This window comes from Triticum aestivum, chromosome 2D (assembly GCF_018294505.1).
Source record: "Triticum aestivum cultivar Chinese Spring chromosome 2D, IWGSC CS RefSeq v2.1, whole genome shotgun sequence".
Classification (NCBI taxonomy): Eukaryota; Viridiplantae; Streptophyta; class Magnoliopsida; order Poales; family Poaceae; genus Triticum; species Triticum aestivum.
This window is the reverse complement of record NC_057799.1, coordinates 58,699,353-58,717,466: the sequence shown is the minus strand read 5'-3', so window position 1 is coordinate 58,717,466 and position 18,114 is coordinate 58,699,353. Positions and strand designations below refer to the sequence as shown.

The 18,114-nt window shown below is 49.7% G+C and overlaps 1 protein-coding gene across 1 annotated transcript; it reads right to left on the bottom strand.

Annotated features, from left to right (window-relative positions):
- Positions 1–2,419: 2,419 nt before the first annotated feature.
- On the bottom strand, positions 2,420–5,674 carry LOC123051547 (flocculation protein FLO11). Its single transcript, XM_044474448.1, has 3 exons — positions 5,224–5,674; positions 4,881–5,092; positions 2,420–4,787 (listed from the first exon to the last, which is right to left on the bottom strand). The coding sequence occupies exons 2-3, from the start codon at positions 4,996–4,998 to the stop codon at positions 2,692–2,694; spliced, it is 2,214 nt and encodes a 737-aa protein (XP_044330383.1). The 5' UTR covers positions 4,999–5,092; positions 5,224–5,674; the 3' UTR covers positions 2,420–2,691.
- Positions 5,675–18,114: the final 12,440 nt, after the last annotated feature.

The following is an 18,114-nucleotide window of genomic DNA, read 5'->3' as shown; positions in this document are numbered from 1 at the left end:
CAAAACCTTGTGTGCATGCGAAAAAAGAATATTTAGCTTCTCGGTTTCGCCGCGTGTGAAGGAATCAATCCGCTACTTTTCCATTCATTGATCAAGGGCATTTAAGAGTTTTGTTACATTATCGTACTCCAGAAAAGGCCCATGAGTTATTCATTCTATTCTTCCTTTCAGTCCCTTTCAATCTAGGGGATTTTAAGGTATGAAATTTCTAGATATTCTAGGAAACTTGAACAATTTTTTTAATCCTGAACAGTTTTTTGACAATTATGTACACTTTCGAAAGGGAACATCTTCTAAAATTTAAAAACATTTTTTTAAATCACCAACTTTTTTATAAAAACATGAACATTATTTGAATTTGTGAATTTTTTAAATGCGAATATGTGTTGAAAATTCATAAGATTTTTAGAAAATGTGTATCTTTTATGTAGGAACATTATTTTTTATTTTGAAAATTTCACTAAAACATGAATATTTTTAAAATTCTGAGCATTTTTTGAAATGCGATTTTCGTTTTAGAAATCTCGAACAATTTTGGAAAAATATAATTTTAGAAAAAATGGGCAACTTTTTGCAATTTCTGAATATTTTTTAAAATAGCAAAAAAATGGAATTCTGAACATTTTCCCCAAAAAAATTAATTCTGAGTGTTTTTTGAGATTTCCTTAATTTACGAAATAAATTCTAAAAAATAGAAGTAAAATACAGAATAAAAGAAAAAACGGGCCAGCCCATTATTGCTTGTCCTGTGCGAAACTCCGACTATTTTACGCCCAGTACGGATAATAGAATTTTCCCAGCTGCGTGGGCAGAAAAATAAATGGGATGGTTTCGCTGGGCCACAGCGCGTGGCCCATGTACGGAAATTCTTTTTCTAGCAGACAAACGCATAAGAATTTAGTACCACCTCGGGTAGAAAATTTTTATTTTCGACAGTGAACGGATGAAAAAATTGACGAAACGCATCTTGCTTTATTAATTGATTCACCACCCAGGGTGCAGAATTAGTTATTATTCACCCGAGGTAATCTTACGATCATTTCATAATTAAATTACGTTTGGAATTCAAATAGTTACATTCCTATTGATTCACTACGTAAAATTTGGCATAAGAAAATAAAAATATAGGCCATAAGTCAAGAAAATTTACAGTTTATGTGTATTTTACACTATGTTTTTACGTTTATAATTTTACATAACATAAAATATTTTTTACGACAATTATGTATTTTCTTACGGTCTCATTTTACATTGGAAATAAGCCAAAACTTACGGAACGTAAAATTACAGTGCATTGATGGTAAAATAGATGGGGGTGAAGAATAACTATTCCTCACCCAGGGTGACGAATAGTCAATCCCTATATATATAAAAAGAGACCGTAAGTTATGGCTTATTTCCAATGTAAAAAGAGACCGTAAGAAAATACATAAAAATATTTTATATATATATATAGAATAACCAAACACCACAAATCATTTTTTTAGTTTAAGTTCTCATATTATTACTATATATATTCATGTTTCATACAACCAATTCTCACTCAATATAAATTTATATTATACAATTAATTAATAACCAAACATCACAAAATCATTTTGATGTCAATAGGATTTGTGCTTGGGCTGGCAAGATGTGATTTTGATGTCATATGGACATGGCTTGTGGGATAAGCAGTGTGTGAGGTGCCCATGGAGGGACATGGTTCAAGCGAGTAACCATGATTATTGTTTCATACCAACCAGGTGCTACATTTAAATTTGTATAGCGCAAATCACCTTATGTAGCAATGTGTGCATGCGAAACTAAAGAAGTTTAAGGAAGGAAATTTCAGTTAACCAGATCCTTGTTTTAGTTTCTTTCTTCATGTATACAACTTTTCCCTTGTGTTTCTTGGTTTCTTGCAGTTTCAAACTATATCTTTGTTGGAGTCAAGACAATTTTTTTGTCATTTCACCATGTGCATCTTTCATATTGCATATCAGAAATTTAATATGCTATGCCCTGTCATTATAGGTGAGTAGGCGACAACCATTCCATCTGTAAACCATACATACAACAATCGCTCGTTCGGATTCGTGAGGATTATTTCACAGTTTTGTTAAAATTTTAGAAAAGGTGCCCATTTGATGGTCGGGCGAAAGATCACCAACTTATGTAATGAAATGATGACAACGCTAGAGCAAAGGCAGATGAAGATGATGGAGGTGGCCGGGGAGGAGAAGAAGGAAGAAAGATGTCCAAAATCCATATTTGTCACTATATGAATAATCGTCATGAACACATGTTTCCAAATTAAAACCTTTTTTGTCAATGTATATTTTTCTATTATCCCGTGGCAACGTACAGACATTCAGCTAGTTAACAGTAGCAAATGAACATGAACTTGATTTTAGAACTGTACTTGGTCAGTTAAAACTTTCAGAAAGGACCTGAAGATATTCCTTATCCTCATAATCACGGCATTGAGAGTCTGAGTATCTACATTTCTGCAACATTGTTGCACTCAAAAATGAAGAAATCAACCAAATGTGCACACCACCTCACCCATCTAACCAAATGGTAAATCTAACACAATTCACTCTGTCTATCAGAATTCCAACACCTGAAAAATACCATCAGAATTCCATCGCCTGAACTGAAACTATCTTTTTCTACAGTATATATACGACGAGCCGAGCTCCTCCGCTGCTACCTGATCCTGATGGCTCCCGCCGCCGGAACGCCATGGCCAGGCGTCCAGCCGGCTCTTCTCCCGTTCGATCGCCTCAGCGTGCAACTGTCGTCCGAGTCCTCGTCGCCGGTGAAGTCGTCGACGCAGATGCCTTTCCCCTTCCTGTCGTCGTGCCGCCCGCTGGCGTCCGACGGCGGCGTCGACCTCTTGCCGGGGCTCCCGTACTCGTACAGGCTCGGGGAGCGCCGCAGCAGCAGCTCGCTCGCCGAGCCGTACCCCATGAGACGGTGCAGGCTGTGGCTGTGCCGCCGCGCCGCCGCCTCCTCCCCCGCCGCGACGACGGTGTCGAAGGACGAGTTCCTCGACACGTGCAGCGGCTGCTCGTCCTCCGTCGTGGAGTAGCTGCTCGCCCCGTACTCCGCCGCGAAGTCCTCGATGAACGAGAACAGGTCCGGCCGCGCGCCGACGTGGCGCGCGGGGGAGGAGCCGGCCGTGCTGCACTCGTCGGCGGGCTTCTTCCTGTCCGGGTCGCGGTAGGAGTAGGAGAGCACGGCGGAGCAGGCGCCGCACCGCAGGTCGCGCACCTTGGCGCTCGCCACGGCGAAGCCGGCGGGCACCTGGACGAGCGTGAAGCAGCTGGAGCAGACGATGAACGGCGCGCCCTTTAGGACCGGCCGGCAGTGGTGCCTCGGCGGCGGTGCGCGCTTCTTGGCCTCCGCGGCGGCCGGCCGCGCGAGCTCCTGCGCTCTGGACGGACGGCAGCAGTGCCCCCTGCAGCTGCCGCACTCAGGCCTGCCGTGACCGTGATCGCAGCAGCTGTGCCGGCATGGTCCTGCAGGGCGCGCGTCGTGGCCGCCGCACGGGTCGGCCCTGCACCGGCGATACCGCCGCGACGGCAAACCGCGGAGGGTAGCCTGTCCGTGCTTGCCCGCGTTGCCGCGATGGTGCAGAGCGGCGGCGGCGGCCGCAGCATGGCGAGCTCTGCTGGCAGGGACGGCCGGGTGAGGGGCGTGGCCTTCTTGCCTGGGACGGCGAGGCGGGCGCGATGGTGTCCTTGGCTTGGCCTCCGGAGACTGGCTGAAGAGCTCGGAGAGGTCGCCTTTCAGCTCGTCCACCGTCTTCAGGATCTTCTCGTGGAGGGGACTCATCTTCTGCGGCGCGTGCCGAGGAGGGCTCGGTGCCTTTTCCTCCGCCACAGCCGGCACCGGCGCCGCCGCGGCATCGTCTCGCCGTCTCCAGCTCGCCGCAGCCGGTGCAGACCGGGAATCCGCGACACGGTCAGGCATTGGTGCAGCTTCGCCGACAGCCGCTCTGCTTGGACTTGGACTTTTCTTCCTCGCGGCGTCAGTTTCAGTCTCGGCTTCACGCCCCCTCTCTGAACCTCGCATCTCGGCGAAGTTTGCACCGGCGCTGGGAGCACTAACCGTACCCCTCCCCCTGCGAGGTTCGGAGGGTCCACCATCTTCCTCCTGATCGGCACTCCGGTGGTGATCATGCCCCTTCTTCTCGACGTTCGGCGGCGATTGCACCGAGGAGTGATGCTTCCTCGCTGGCGTGAGGTCGCCGCTGGTGCCCAGGGCCCTGCCGGTCTCGCGTCGGCTTGTCGTGCCGGCGTCCCGGGGGCTGGTGGTTCGAACATCAGGAGTCGGGGTGGGGGCGCTGGTGCTCGCGACCTCCCCGGCGCCCAAGTGGCTGCTCTGAGTCTGGCTCCGGCGAGGAGACGGCAGGGCACTCGCTGAAGACGGAGCGGCACTCGCGTTGGGAGCGCTGACCGCACCCCTTGTCACGCGCGGTTGAGAACTGCCAGCAACTTGCACCTGATCGGCACTCCGGTGGTGATCACGCCCCTTCCTCTCAACGACTGGTGGCGTGAGATCACCGGCCTCGCGTCGGCTCGTCGTGCCGGCGCCTCGGTAGCTGGTGCTCGGGGCGTCAGGAGTCGTGCCACTGGTGCTCGGAGCGTCGGGAGTCGTGCCACTGGTGCTGGCGACATCCCCGGAGCCGCCCAACTGGCCGCCCCGAGCCTGGCTCCGGCGAGGAGACGGCAGGACTCTCTCCGTGGACGGAGCGGCGCTGACGGCCGCGCCCTGCGTGTCGCCGCTGCGGAGTTTCGCTGCGCAACCACGAAACGAAACCCAATCAGAACCCCGCGACAAATTACATGGAAATGCGAAGATCCAATCACCGGAGCGGGACATGAATTTACCTCGGAGGCTGGCGCCGCACCCGCCGCATTGGTACACGGGGACGCCGGCGGGCTCCTGGAGGACGCTGCGGCACCTGGGGCACCTCACGTGGCGAGCGCCGGTGTCCGAGATCGCCATGAGCCGAGGAGGCCCAAGAACATCACTCGCGGCGCACTCGTATCGTGTGATCGTGCCCGGCGCCGTCGATCGCTCAATCAATCAAAGTCGCCGCCTGCGTCGACAGAAGAAAGCATGAAATCGTTAGCGCTTTGGCACCGATTTCTTCGTCCAACTTGTTGTTTCCGGAAAGGAGGAAGAACAGGAGGAAGGCACTCGAGCACAGCTAACAGAAAGCGCACTCACCTCAAAATCTCCCGCTTTCCCCTCGGCGTCCACTCGAGACGAGAACGAGACGTCCCGCTTTGCGTGCTCTTGCAGCTTCTTCTTCTTCCTCCGGCCCTCGCTGTCGAGCCGCCTCTCCTACAAACCCAATCCTTGGAAGCTAGCTATACGTAGGCAGCTCTCGCTAGTCGTCGCGGGTGCACTGTTCGGAGTTCAGACCGGACAGCCCGATGTGGCTCTGCTTCTTGTAGTACGTGCGATGGAAGCGAGGAGGCTGAGACGCGTCCCTGTTGGGCTTGCGAGCAATAGAATAATGGCGAGGTTTGGAGTGGAGACGGAGGAGCTGAGCTCATGTAAAACGATGCGCGCGCTCCGGCGAAATATTTATATGCGCTGGTGGGGCGAGGACGAGGACGGAGGAGGAAGGAGGCGGGCTGGTGTGCGCGGCTGACCTCTTCAATGACAGGGACGACCGGTGCTCTCCCCGCGGGATTTGGCGTTGGCGAGAGATCGAGTGGCACGGCCAGGTCGTCCGGGCCGAGGGGAGGGGGGGCGACCGTGTCGCCGACGCCAGTCACGCTGCCACCGCGTCGTCCTGGTCGTGCCCCGGCTGGCCCTTCTGGACGTCCACCGTGGAGCCGCGTGTGGCGCTGGTGCACCGCCGCTCTCGCCTTTTCCGCGGTGATCGTGCTGGTGACTGGTCGCGCCGCGGACGTAGCGGCTGACGCGCGCGCCCGCTCACTGTCGCTGTCGCGCGCGCGCGCGGTGCGCGAGCTGGGAGGAGACCATCATCAGGAAAAGTGAAGGAAACGGATTAAATCTGGTTCCGCGGCCCCCACCCCGGCATTGCCATGCGCACTGCGAGCGCGAGCGCGCGCACGCGCCGGGCCGTCGTTTTCCGAGCAGGTTCGAGAGACCTTGATAACCTCGTGATGGTCGTACCAGGAGTAAACTATGCGTGGCCATGGATTTGGCATCTGGGCACCTACTAGCACTTGGCACAAAATCTTAGATTTACGTTTGTTTTCGTCATGTTCTTTGTTTATCTTTGCTTCGGGCCTGCGTGCACGGAAGCCGCGTGGTTTCGTCAACCCAGTCAGTGCGGAATGGAATAGTAGCAAGCGTTCGGTCTGGACTCCAAGAAGGGATGAGAAAACGGAGTGAGGTATAAACAAGGACTTGGCGTGGCGGCGAAAGTCGCGGGTGGTGACCGGAAGAAGTTCGGCCTCGCGCGACCCGTTCACTTACGTAACAAGGATCGTTACCATGTCGCCAATTGCCAAAGATGGCGAGGCACGGTCACCAGCGACAGCGCACCGTATAGCAGAGTCACGCGTCACGCGTCACGCGGGCCGAATAAATGAAGGCGCCGCCGGCTGAGCTTGAAATGGAAAAAGGCGTTTTTTGGCGGCACGCTCTCGTCTCGTCGCCGTCGTCGGTGGCGCGAGACAGGCAAGCCGCGCGTTTTGTCAACGGCGAGATGAGCTCGGGGTTGCAGCAGCAGCGTCGGTGGGCGGTGGGCGGGCTCGCACGGACGGTGCCGTGCCAGCCGCCTGGCCCCGCATGCAGCTGCGAGCGCAGTGACGGACGTCGGGCGTGCGTCCGCGTGGCCACGGGCGGTGCGGAGCCGCGCCGGCCGCCTGGCGTGGCGTGGCCCCGCATAGGACTGCAGCTGCGAACGAACTGTCGAGGCGCACTGGCATGGCACCGCCACCAACCAGCGCGGGTCGAGACCTACCGCCACCTACGCGCTCGGCTCGTCGCCGGGGCCGGGAGTCCGGGAGCGACTTGTTTTTGGTCCGCGGGGCCACACGGCCGCCCACACGGGCAACGCGACCGCCGCTGGTCCCTTTGGTACGGGAACAACCGCGAATCTATTCTCCTCTCCTGGTCGTTTAGAACGTGACGATTTTGCGGCCAGAAAGATATCGCGTCTGCGCGTGCCCATGGCCTACAACGCCACGTTGAAGGGCGAGCGTATGCTGATTCTTAAAAAAAAGGGCACTTGTATTTTTAACTCCACAAGATGCAACTTAACAAGCCCTTGAGTCCAAGTTGAAGATGGGTCATGGGCGTCTAGTCAGAGCAACTCACACCAAAACAGACATTATGACATGTGCGCTGACACCTCCCAACGTGTCTACGAACAGTGATAAGGGCGGAGGCCATTCAGACGCACACATCCAACACAAATCGTGGGGATAGAGAGGCAAGGTGGGCCAGCAGCTGCCCATGAGTTGTCAGACTAGCCACAATGGATAGTAACATAGAGTAGTAACATGGGCATGTTACTACTCTATGTTACTATCTTTATAGTGGGAAGTAATATATGTGTGGTAACATATGCAACACTTAATTTATTATGCTATAGATTTATCTTGCCTTGATATGTGTGGTGTTACAGTAACTAGCTAAGTTAGTAGAACTATCTCTTTCTTCATTAACTCATTGCCACATAGACAAATTTGCTTAGTTGGACTTGAAGTTACTGCTGAAGTTACTCCCACTGTGGCTAGTCTCAAGGGATGAGGGCCAAGCAGTCCGAACTTCCCTAAATCCCAGTTTGGTTCTAGTTTATGAGATTTCAGAGATTTGGATTGGCCCGCAAAATTTTTGTGACTCCTCTTGGATTGCCAATAGTGTTTGGATTATCCGGTCCGGATATTTAGGGGGCGTGTTTGAGGTGCTCTTCCGTTGGTCACTGAGTTGTTTTTGAAGTCGGAACTGCGGTGGAGCGAGTCCAGGTGGTGACGATGACAGACACTCGGTGGTCATTTATGGAGGGCGTGGTCAACGCAAGTCCTGCATATTTCCCTTGCGATGCTCGTCTTCAAAGTCGGAGCTGTCGGTTGTTCGCGCGTGTGGCCATCTGTTGGCATGTGGCCAGGTTGGCCGGTGGTACCCATGTTTTGTGGGTTGAGTTGTATTGGTTTTAGCCCGGTTTTCCCCAATTAACTGGGCAACTCTCACTATCTTCTTAATCAATGATAAAGGCAAGTCTTTTGCCTCGTTTCAAAAAAATAAAAAATAAGCCACAGTGTTGATGAGAGCAGAGCCGGCCCTGGGTAAGGGCAAGAAGGGTGATGCCCTAGGGCCTAGCCTGCTGGGGGGCCCCGGCCTGGGAAAGTATCCAGTGCTCTCAGTCTTGGGGTACTCCCGGTACTCCAATGTCAAAAAACATTTTTTTAATGTCTCAAAAAATTTCAAGCAAAATTGTGAATGTTCATAATGAATGTGACTACCAGCCCTCCAAATTCCAAGTCCATTTTCGAAACACACATTGAGAAACAAAAATATGAAATCTGGCATGAATAGTGTAAAGAAGAGACAAAAGCAACATTGACACTATTTAGATTTGGATTTCTCTTTTTTGTTTCTCGATGTACATTTCAATTTTGGACCTGAAATTTTTAGGGGACGTAGTAACATTCCTTTTGAACATTCTCATTTTTTTCTGAATTTTTTTAAAACATTTAAAAATATTTTTAAACATTGGAGCACTGGAAGTACCCAAAGGCTGGGAGCACTGGATACTTTCCCGCCCCGACCCTGTGTTTGCACTACACAGCTGAACAAATATGGCTTTAAAGCTTGTAGCCCAATCTACTAGCTTATTAGTTACGTAGCAGGTTACGTGTTTCTAAAAAATTACGTGAATTCTGAAAGGCACTAGCCCAGTTTCGATCGTTCGATCCATCTCGTAACACCAGTCGCCGTCGTTTTTTCTTCCTATGTCTCCTCGTTCCCCATTCCGCTCCTACTCCCGAATGATTTAGCATGCCTAGCAAATTAATGGATGTTGCCACTTAGCTAATTTTTGTGATACACTTCCAGTTTCTTCATCTCACTCCCCCATAGAAGTATTCTAATCCAGCGGATGACAGCAGGCAGAGGCAACACTTCATCAGCAGTCGTTTTGCAAGTTGCAACAGGACAATTTCTTAGGTCAAAGGCTTACAAAGTTCTTGTAATTTCTTGGATAGCTGGATTTCTTCTATTTTTCCTCTGACAAATTCAGGTATTTCCACTCATTTCTCGTACAAATGTTGGCTAAATTTTTTTTGTCTACTTTATAGAAAAGAAGAAAGAAAATGGTAGCAGTAAGTTAGATCAATATATTTATTTGGTAATGAAACAAAAAGGTGCTTTAAAGATAAAAAAAGTTGTGCTTTGTATCGATGTAATTTATATTTTTTTTTCACTATTAGGTCCAAGTTTTAAGTTTACCCCGGCCTCTGAAAAGTTAGGATCGGCCCTGGATGAAAGGGGGCCGAATAATGTTAAGGAAAAATAGTGATACTACGCTACAACACATGGGTCATGGGAGAAGCCGTACGTGGCTCTTCCTATCCAAACATTAAGTATATTTTTTGCGGCTTATCCAAACATTAGTACAACGGTCTTTCCTAGGCCACGCAAATGGATGAGATGATCAACGATTGCTCAGATTAAAAAACTAGAAGGTACAGTTATAACTTAAGATCAGTGCATTCAGAACTTGAGAAGACTATATATATATATAGCATCCGCAATCTTCCATTAGCCGCTCTTTACTTTATAGTCAAGCGATTGTAAACTCTATATTTAGGCTAGCTACTTTGCTGATTAACAAGATTATCGCATTGGAGCTGTGACATTTGTGATGAGACTAGCCATTGTAGCCAATGCATTGTTTTCTTCGAACGGTCACTACAACCCACCTAAAAATTCATGAAAAAGGCCAAGAAAAAAAGTAGCCAAGGTTCATCTACATGACGCACACACGTGGCATGAGAGCATGTACAATGGGGACAACACCACACCACTGCCCCAGCGTTTCACGTAGATAAAAGTAACTAAAGCTGTTAGAGTAGTCATTATGGTATACGACTTCTAGTCCAAGTCAGTTTTGTACCCCTACCCCAAGTCGGTTTGTACCCTCTTATATATTCTTGTATGCCGCACCAAATCATCAATAAGCAACAGTTTTATTCAGCTTTCATGGTATCAGATACCGGTCCCAGAGTTTAGGGTATGGCTCCGCCAACGCCACCGCCGCCGCCGCCGCCCGGCTATTTCGAGCGCCGGGCCGCACTCATCGCCAAGGCTGCCAACGCCGCGGCCGCTTCTCTCTCGGCCCTCATCATAGCTCCACAAAACTACCCTGCACCCATCCTCGCCGCACCAATATCTCTTGCTGACACAATCTCCGACGTCAGCCCCTACATCCCCATAGTTCTTGATCTCGCCGCCCACAACTACTACCATTGGAGACATCTCTTTGATCTCCACCCCGGCCGCTGCAACCTGCGCTCGCATGTCGCCGCCAACTGTCTTCCTCGCTCCGACGATCCGCAATGGTTGAAAGACGATCTCGTGATCGTCCAGTGGTTCTACACCCGCATCACCACCGAGATCTTCAACATGCTCGATCACGACGGCGCCACCGCTGCCAACATCTGGCACTCCCTCCGTCAGCTCTTCCAAAGCAACACCGACGCTCGAAAAAACGCTCTCCACACCGAGCTTCGCAATATGGTGCAAGGAGACGCCCCGGTGAACCTGTTCTGCCAGCGCGTTAAGACCATTGGTGATGAGCTCCGCGAACTCGGCGATACAGTTAGCGACTCACAGCTAATCAATATCGTCGTCGTTGGCCTCAGCGAAGACTTTGACAAGCAAGCCTCGTTCATACCGATGATACGGCCCCCTCCTACCTTCGCTGAAGTTCGTTCCTTGCTACAACTCGCGGCGGAAACACAAACTCGCAAGGACTCTCGCCCCAAGGTCTTTCATGCTGCGGCTCGTCCTCCTCTGTCGTCTACACCAGCGCCGCCTTCCAGGCCGGCTCCTGCCGCCGGGCCGTCCGCATCGTCATCTGTTCAACCGCCCCCAGGCTGGCGTCCTAGTCCGAACTACCGCGGCAAAAACCCTATCTACAGGCCGCCGTCGACTCATTTGGTTCCGCCTATGACATCACCAGCACCGAGTCCTGCACCACCCACCAGTGCTCCATCTGCGGTTGCATGGCGGCCTCCTCATGATCCTTGGACGGGGCTTGTTCAAGCATGGCCCATGCCCTGGTCCGCTCCATCCACCCTCGGTGCTCCGCCGGCATACTCAGGTGCCTGGCAACCCGGCCTTCGGCCGCCTACTGGTGCTCCCGGGGTTCTCAACCCCCGACAGCCGGCCAATGCCTATCACGCGCGCCCCGACGTATGCTCCTTATGGTCATTACACCAGCGACGGCGGCGCCTACTACACACCTCAGCCGGCCCTGCTCCCGACGCCACCCCCACAACAGCCGGCCAATGCCTACTACACTCCCCAGCCGGCCCTACTGCCTTCACCATCGTATCCACCGGCACTGCTTCCGACGCCACCCTCACCTGCGACGCCGAGCTGGGATCAAGCTGCCTTTCTCCAGGCCATGAATAACTTTGCTGCACAAGGAAACTCAGGTACGGATTGGATCTTTGATTCAGGGGCCTCTAGTCATATGTGTGCATCTAGTAATTGGTTATCTTCTTGCACTAAATCTCCTTTCCCTTCCATTATCCTTGGAGATGGATCATCTATTCCTATATATTGTGTTGGTCAGGCTCAACTTCCCTCTTCCACCAAACCTCTTTTACTTCGCGATGTTCTAGTTGCACCCGCCCTCATTAAAAATCTTATCTCTGTTCGCCAATTTACTTGCGACAATCTAGTTTCGGCTGAATTTGACCCTTTTGGTTTATCTGTGAAGGATTACCTGACCAAGGCCGAGATCGCTCGCTTCAATAGCTCTGGTGATCTTTATTCTCTTAATGGAGTTCCTGCCGCCAGCCCTCCAACATCCATGCTGGCCTCCGTCGATCTCTGGCATCGTCGCTTGGGCCATCCCAACCCCGCCGTCTTAGCTTCTATGCTTAGTGAATTTACCATACCATGTAATAGGGACTCTCATAATTCTGTGTTTTGCGAGTCTTGTCAATTAGGCAAACATGTGCGTCTTCCCTTTAGTTCCTCTAGTTCTTGTAGCACTTATCCCTTTGAATTAATACATTGTAATTTATGGACCTCTCCCATTGCAAGTGTTTCGGTTTTAAATACTACCTTGTTATCCTAGATGATTTCACCCACTTTGTCTGGACTTTTCCTCTACGCAACAAATCCGAGGTCCATTCTCTTTTCCTTAATTTTCAACGCTATGTGTCTGTTCACTTCTTCCTCCCAATTCGCTTTATCCAATGTGACAATGGTCGCGAGTTTGATAACATTAAAAATCGTACTTTCTTCTTACAACATGGCATCCTGCTTAGGTTCTCATGTCCCTACACATCCCCTCAAAATGGTAAAGCAGAACGCTCTCTTCGCACCCTCAATGATATAGTTCGCACTCTCCTCATTCAATCATCTATGCCTCCCAAGTTTTGGGCTGAAGCCCTACACATGGCCACCTTCCTTCTAAATATTCGACCTTCTAAAACTAAACCCAACACTACTCCCTATTATTCCCTCTTTCTTTCCCACCCCGACTACTCCGCGGTTCGTGTTTTCGACTGTCTCTGTTTTCCCAATGCCTACGCCACTTCTGCAAATAAATTGTCACCACGCTCTATCCCATGTGCTTTTCTCGGCTTCTCTGACGAGCACAAAGGCTATCGCTGTCTCGACCTTCACACCAGACACGTTCATGTCTCTCGTCATGTCACGTTTGCTGAGCACATTTTTCCTTTCTCACAACGCACTACTACACCATCCAACACCCCTAGCTCCGCAAACACCCCCTCTCCCCGTCCTTTTCAACTATATACTCCCCTACCTGCCGAACACAACTTATCACCACCACCATTAACACCCACCATAGCCAATCCCAACCATACACTCACCCCACCCGAGACGTCCCCAACACCCCCGGCCCCTGCTCCCTCCCCAACACCCCCGGCCCCTACTCCCACTCCACCACCCAGCCCTGCTCCCACTCCACCACCCAGCCCTACTCCTTCGTCCGACTCTTCCGCTGCGCCGGACTCACCAGTACCCACCTTACCCCCTCGTGCTATTCCTACAGCAGCCCCGATTAATGATCATCGCATGCGTACTAGGGCCAAATCAGGATTTCATCAACCCCAAGACCGCCTAAACCTTCATACCTCTGTATCTCTTACTTCTCTTCCAAAGAATTACAAAACTGCTCTACTTGATCCCAATTGGGCCGCTGCCATGCAAGAAGAATATAATGCTTTACTTCAAAACAACACCTGGCAACTTGTTCCTCGTCCTCCCAATACAAATATTGTTTCTGGCAAATGGATTTTTCGCCAAAAGTTCCACTCCGATGGGAGCCTCTCACGATATAAAGCCAGGTGGGTTTGTCGTGTCTTTTCTCAGCAACAAGGAATTGATTACGAAGAAACCTTCTCTCCTGTTGTTAAACCTAGCAGCATTCGCACCGTTCTTAGTGTTGCTGTCTCCTCTTCATGGCCCATTCACCAACTTGATGTTAAAAATGCTTTCCTCCATGGTTCCCTTCAAGAAACTGTCTACTGCCAGCAGCCTCTGGGTTTTGAAAATCCATCCTTTCCAACTCATGTATGTCTTCTTCAGAAATCTCTCTACGGTCTTAAACAGGTCCCACGAGCTTGGTTTCAACGCTTCTCCTCCTTCATTCAAACAATAGGCTTCACTCCATCTCTCTCCGACACCTCTCTTTTTGTGTATCATCAAACTTCTGACACTGCCTATTTACTTCTCTATGTAGATGATATCATTCTTACCGCCTCCTCTCAAAAGTTCTTAGATCATATTGTCTCTCTTCTTAGATCTGAATTTTCTATGACTGACCTAGGACTCCTTCATCATTTCTTAGGCATTGCTGTTGTTCGCGATTCCTCCAGCCTTTTTCTTTCCCAACGCCAGTATATTCTTGATCTTCTTAATCGTGCTGGTATGCTTGACTGTCAATCATCTCGCACTCCTGTCGATACTAGTTTTAAACTTTCGGCTACCGGTGAACCCTTTTCCGATCCTACTCTCTATCGTAGCCTAACAGGTGCTCTCCAATATCTCACCATTACTCGTCCTGAAATCTCTTTTGCTGTTCAACAAGCATGTCTCTATATGCATGATCCCCGGGTTCCTCACTATAATCATGTTAAACGCATTCTTCGGTATTTAAAAGGAACTCTCAATCATGGTCTCCACCTCAATAATTCTTCTCCAAACTCGCTTACCGCATACTCTGATGCAGACTGGGCTGGTTGTCCTGACACTCGAAGGTCCACTTCCGGTTTTTGTGTTTTTCTTGGTAAAAATTTGATTTCTTGGTCTTCGAAAAGACAGGTTACAGTCTCACGTTCGTCGGCCGAGGCTGAGTATCGCGCTGTGGCACATGCCGTTGCAGATACATCTGGATTCGGCAGTTACTCTCCGAGCTACACAGGCCTATTGAGCAGGCCACTATTGTCTACTGTGACAACATATCAGCAGTCTACATGACCAGCAATCCAGTTCAACACCGACGCACAAAGCATATTGAGATTGATATCCATTTTGTTCGTGAAAAGGTTGCTCTTGGTCAGGTTCGGGTGCTTCATGTTCCCTCTACGGCTCAGTTTGCTGACATTTTCACCAAGGCACTGCCTACTAAGCCGTTTCAAGATATCTGTTTCAGTCTCAATGTCGTCGAGCCTGCCGTTGATACTGCGGGGGGATGTTAGAGTAGTCATTATGGTATACGACTTCTAGTCCAAGTCAGTTTTGTACCCCTACCCCAAGTCGGTTTGTACCCTCTTATATACTCTTGTATGCCGCACCAAATCATCAATAAGCAACAGTTTTATTCAGCTTTCAAAAGCCACTATCTAATTCTACCTTCATTCAATGGCAAATTTGACAATTTTGACCTCGGGACGAAATCATTTCACAGAATGAACTGGGTGCGAAACTATTTCACTCCCCTGACCCTTTTGTGTAGCGCCCGCCACGCCGGCGCCACACCCTACTGTGCAGCGCCTAGCGCGGCGGCGTTGCACTCCTGTCCACCGTGGCAGCCCCTGGGCCCGCACCCAGCAGTGCAGCGCCTCCGAGCTAGGCGCCACACATGTAATGTGCAGCGCCTAGCGCGTAGGCGCTGCACTGTGACTTATCCAGCCACTTGGCTGGCCCCCCCTCCCCCACCCCCCCATACCACACACTCTCCCACTCTCTCCCCGAGCTTTGCCCCCTCTCCCACTCTCTCCCCCTCTCAAATCCTCTCCCAAATATTGCAAATTTGAAGAATTTGTCCGTGGATTTTGAAGTCAAACCCTCCCTCAAGGTAATATTCTCCGATTCCCTTGTTTTGATCCAAGTAAAGTTCTCCCATTGCTCATTTGTTGCTAGTTTGGGGAAACCCTAGTTTTGTTTGGATCTAGAGATTTGCATGGAGATGTGAGATGTTTGTTTGCCAATTTCTATGATTAGCTTGTTAGTATGCTAGGGTTATTCTCATGGGTGTTCTTATGTTGGTGCTAGGGTTAGGTTTAGGGCTAGGGTTATGGTTATGGTTAGGGTTAGGGTTATGGTTAGGGTTAGGGTTGTTGTTTGATATATATATTAGGGTTTGTATTCTGTGTTAATCCTTGGATTGGTACTCATGGAAGCAATGTTACCTTGTGTTCTTTGAATGCTTATAGGGATGGGAAGAACATGTGTGTTTGTTCATCATGGGGACAAAGACGCCTTTTTGAAAGGCAATATAGACGTGTTTGATAGTAGTCCTAGCTATGCGGAGCTCTTGCAACAAGTTAGGAAAGATTTTGAATGGGATGGACCCTAGTGATATCATTGAGTTGGAGGGAAGGCATAATGTTGGTTTTGGAATGCACATCCGTTGGAAGACAATGCGTGTCAACTCGGAGCAATGTTGGGTTGCATACAAGGAGACGGTGGTCGAATCACTAGACAAGGCTCTTGAGTTATTTGCAACGAAGAAGGTTGATTCAAGTTTGCATTTGAACTTGAACCGGAACCCCTCCCCTTTGGTTGCTAGTAGCCCCCACCCTTGAAGCGAGATGAAATTGTTGAACCTCTTTTGACCCAAGAAGTGAGACCAACATTGAGCCCGTTTACAAACAACCAAGATGAAGCTTTGCAAGAGGACAATGATGAGTATGCGGACGATGACAATGAAGTTGATCTCATGACAACAATGTGGGTGATCTCAACAAATATCATTTGCAAGAGACAATGGACCATTCCATCCCTTTTTCCCGTGCATATGCATCGGACTCAGATGACAATGGTCTTGATGAACAAGTTGATGCGGAGGGGTTCACGGTGAAGGAGGCCGAAGCTTTCGAGAAGGTATTTGGTCGGGATCATCGGACTACATTGTTCAAGGATGTTAGTCTCGCGGATGAAGCCGTGGTAGATGGTGGCCAATGTGTACCTCTTCGGGTTAGGCCAAGCTCTCACCGTGATTTGGGAGACGACAAGAACCGGATTGCTAAAGGTTCTAAGTTCGACACCTTGTTGGAATTGAAGATGTGGCTCGACAACTACTCGATTACGCATTATTGTCCACACAAGGTGGTGAACTCGGACGTCAATGTGCGCTACACGGTTGCATGTGCATGTGAAGATGAAATATGTCCGTGGATTGTGCGTGCAAGACCATGGAAAGGAGGTCCAACTTGGCATGTAGTGAGTTGTGTGCCAACTCACATGTGCCAAGGCAAAAGGATGGATGGCAAGATTGTGTCCCAAGACCACAAACAACTCACGTCCGAGTTCATCGCTTACAGGCTCTCCAACTCAATATCCACACTTCCAACAATGAGCGTCCAACATGTCATTGACCTTGTGAAAGCCATCTTTCATTACAAGGTGAAGTACGGCAAGGCATGGAAGGCGAAGCAAGCCACATTTAAGATGTTGTATGGTACATGGGAGGAAGCATACAACCGAATCCCTAGGTTGTTGTTAGCCATGGCCGCGACAAACCCGGGCATGGTTCATGTGGCCGAGCCTCATGTGCACCAAACAACGGTTCATGAAGGAAGGAAAGTCAGAGTATTTGGCCGTGCTTTTTGGGCGTTCGAGCAATGTGTGAGGGCTTTCGAACATTGTAGGCCGGTCATCGCAATTGATGGCACGTTCTTGACCGGACAATACAAGGGCACCTTGTTGGTTGCGATAGCAAGTGATGCCAATAACCGGGTGTTGCCATTGGCATTTTCTTTGGTTGAGGTGGAAAACAATGGCAACTGGGAGTGGTTTCTGCATCTTTTGAGGACGAAGGTGTCATATCGGAACGGCATCCAGGAATTCTTAACGCGGTGGAGATTGACATTCCCGGGCATGCTCCGTTGCACCATCGATGGTGCATGAGGCACTTTTGTTCAAACTTCTATAGGGCATGTGGCCTTAAGGAGTTGGCCGATGATCTTCAAGATTGTTGTCTCGCTTTCTCCGATAAGCGCTTCGCCACTTTGTACACCAAATTGCTCGCACACAAAAAACTTGATCCCGGGGGTCAAGACTTTCTCAATAGGCACATTCAATACCGGAACAAGTGGGCACGTGCTTTTGATGAAGATGGCCGGAGATACGGTCAAATGACAAGCAATATGGTCGAATGCTTCAATAGGGTGCTCAAAGGTGCACGTGGATTACCCGTGACGGCAATAGTTCAATACACATTTGACAAGATGAATGCGTACTTTGTAAAGTACTCGATGGAAACCGATGCACAGATAGCGGGTGAGAACCCACGGAAGTACAAGTACAAGTTCCCACCCAAAGTTGATGAATGGTTGGTATTTCAATCACGGAAGGCGGACTCAGAAGAAGCTATATTATATGACAACGAAGAGTGTAAGTACGAAGTGAAAGAGCCAGGAGGAACCACAAACGATGGCCGGCAACATGGAGGTCGGGCTTTCAAGGTGTCGTTAACACAATGTG

Excerpts from the sequence above, each read along its gene's own strand:
- LOC123051547 (XM_044474448.1), bottom strand. The coding sequence starts at position 4,998 with ATGGCGATCTCGGACACCGGCGCTCGCCACGTGAGGTGCCCCAGGTGC. Across the intron at positions 4,788-4,880 it reads GTGCGGCGCCAGCCTCCGAG|CGAAACTCCGCAGCGGCGAC; the intron begins GTAAATTCATGT and ends GTGGTTGCGCAG.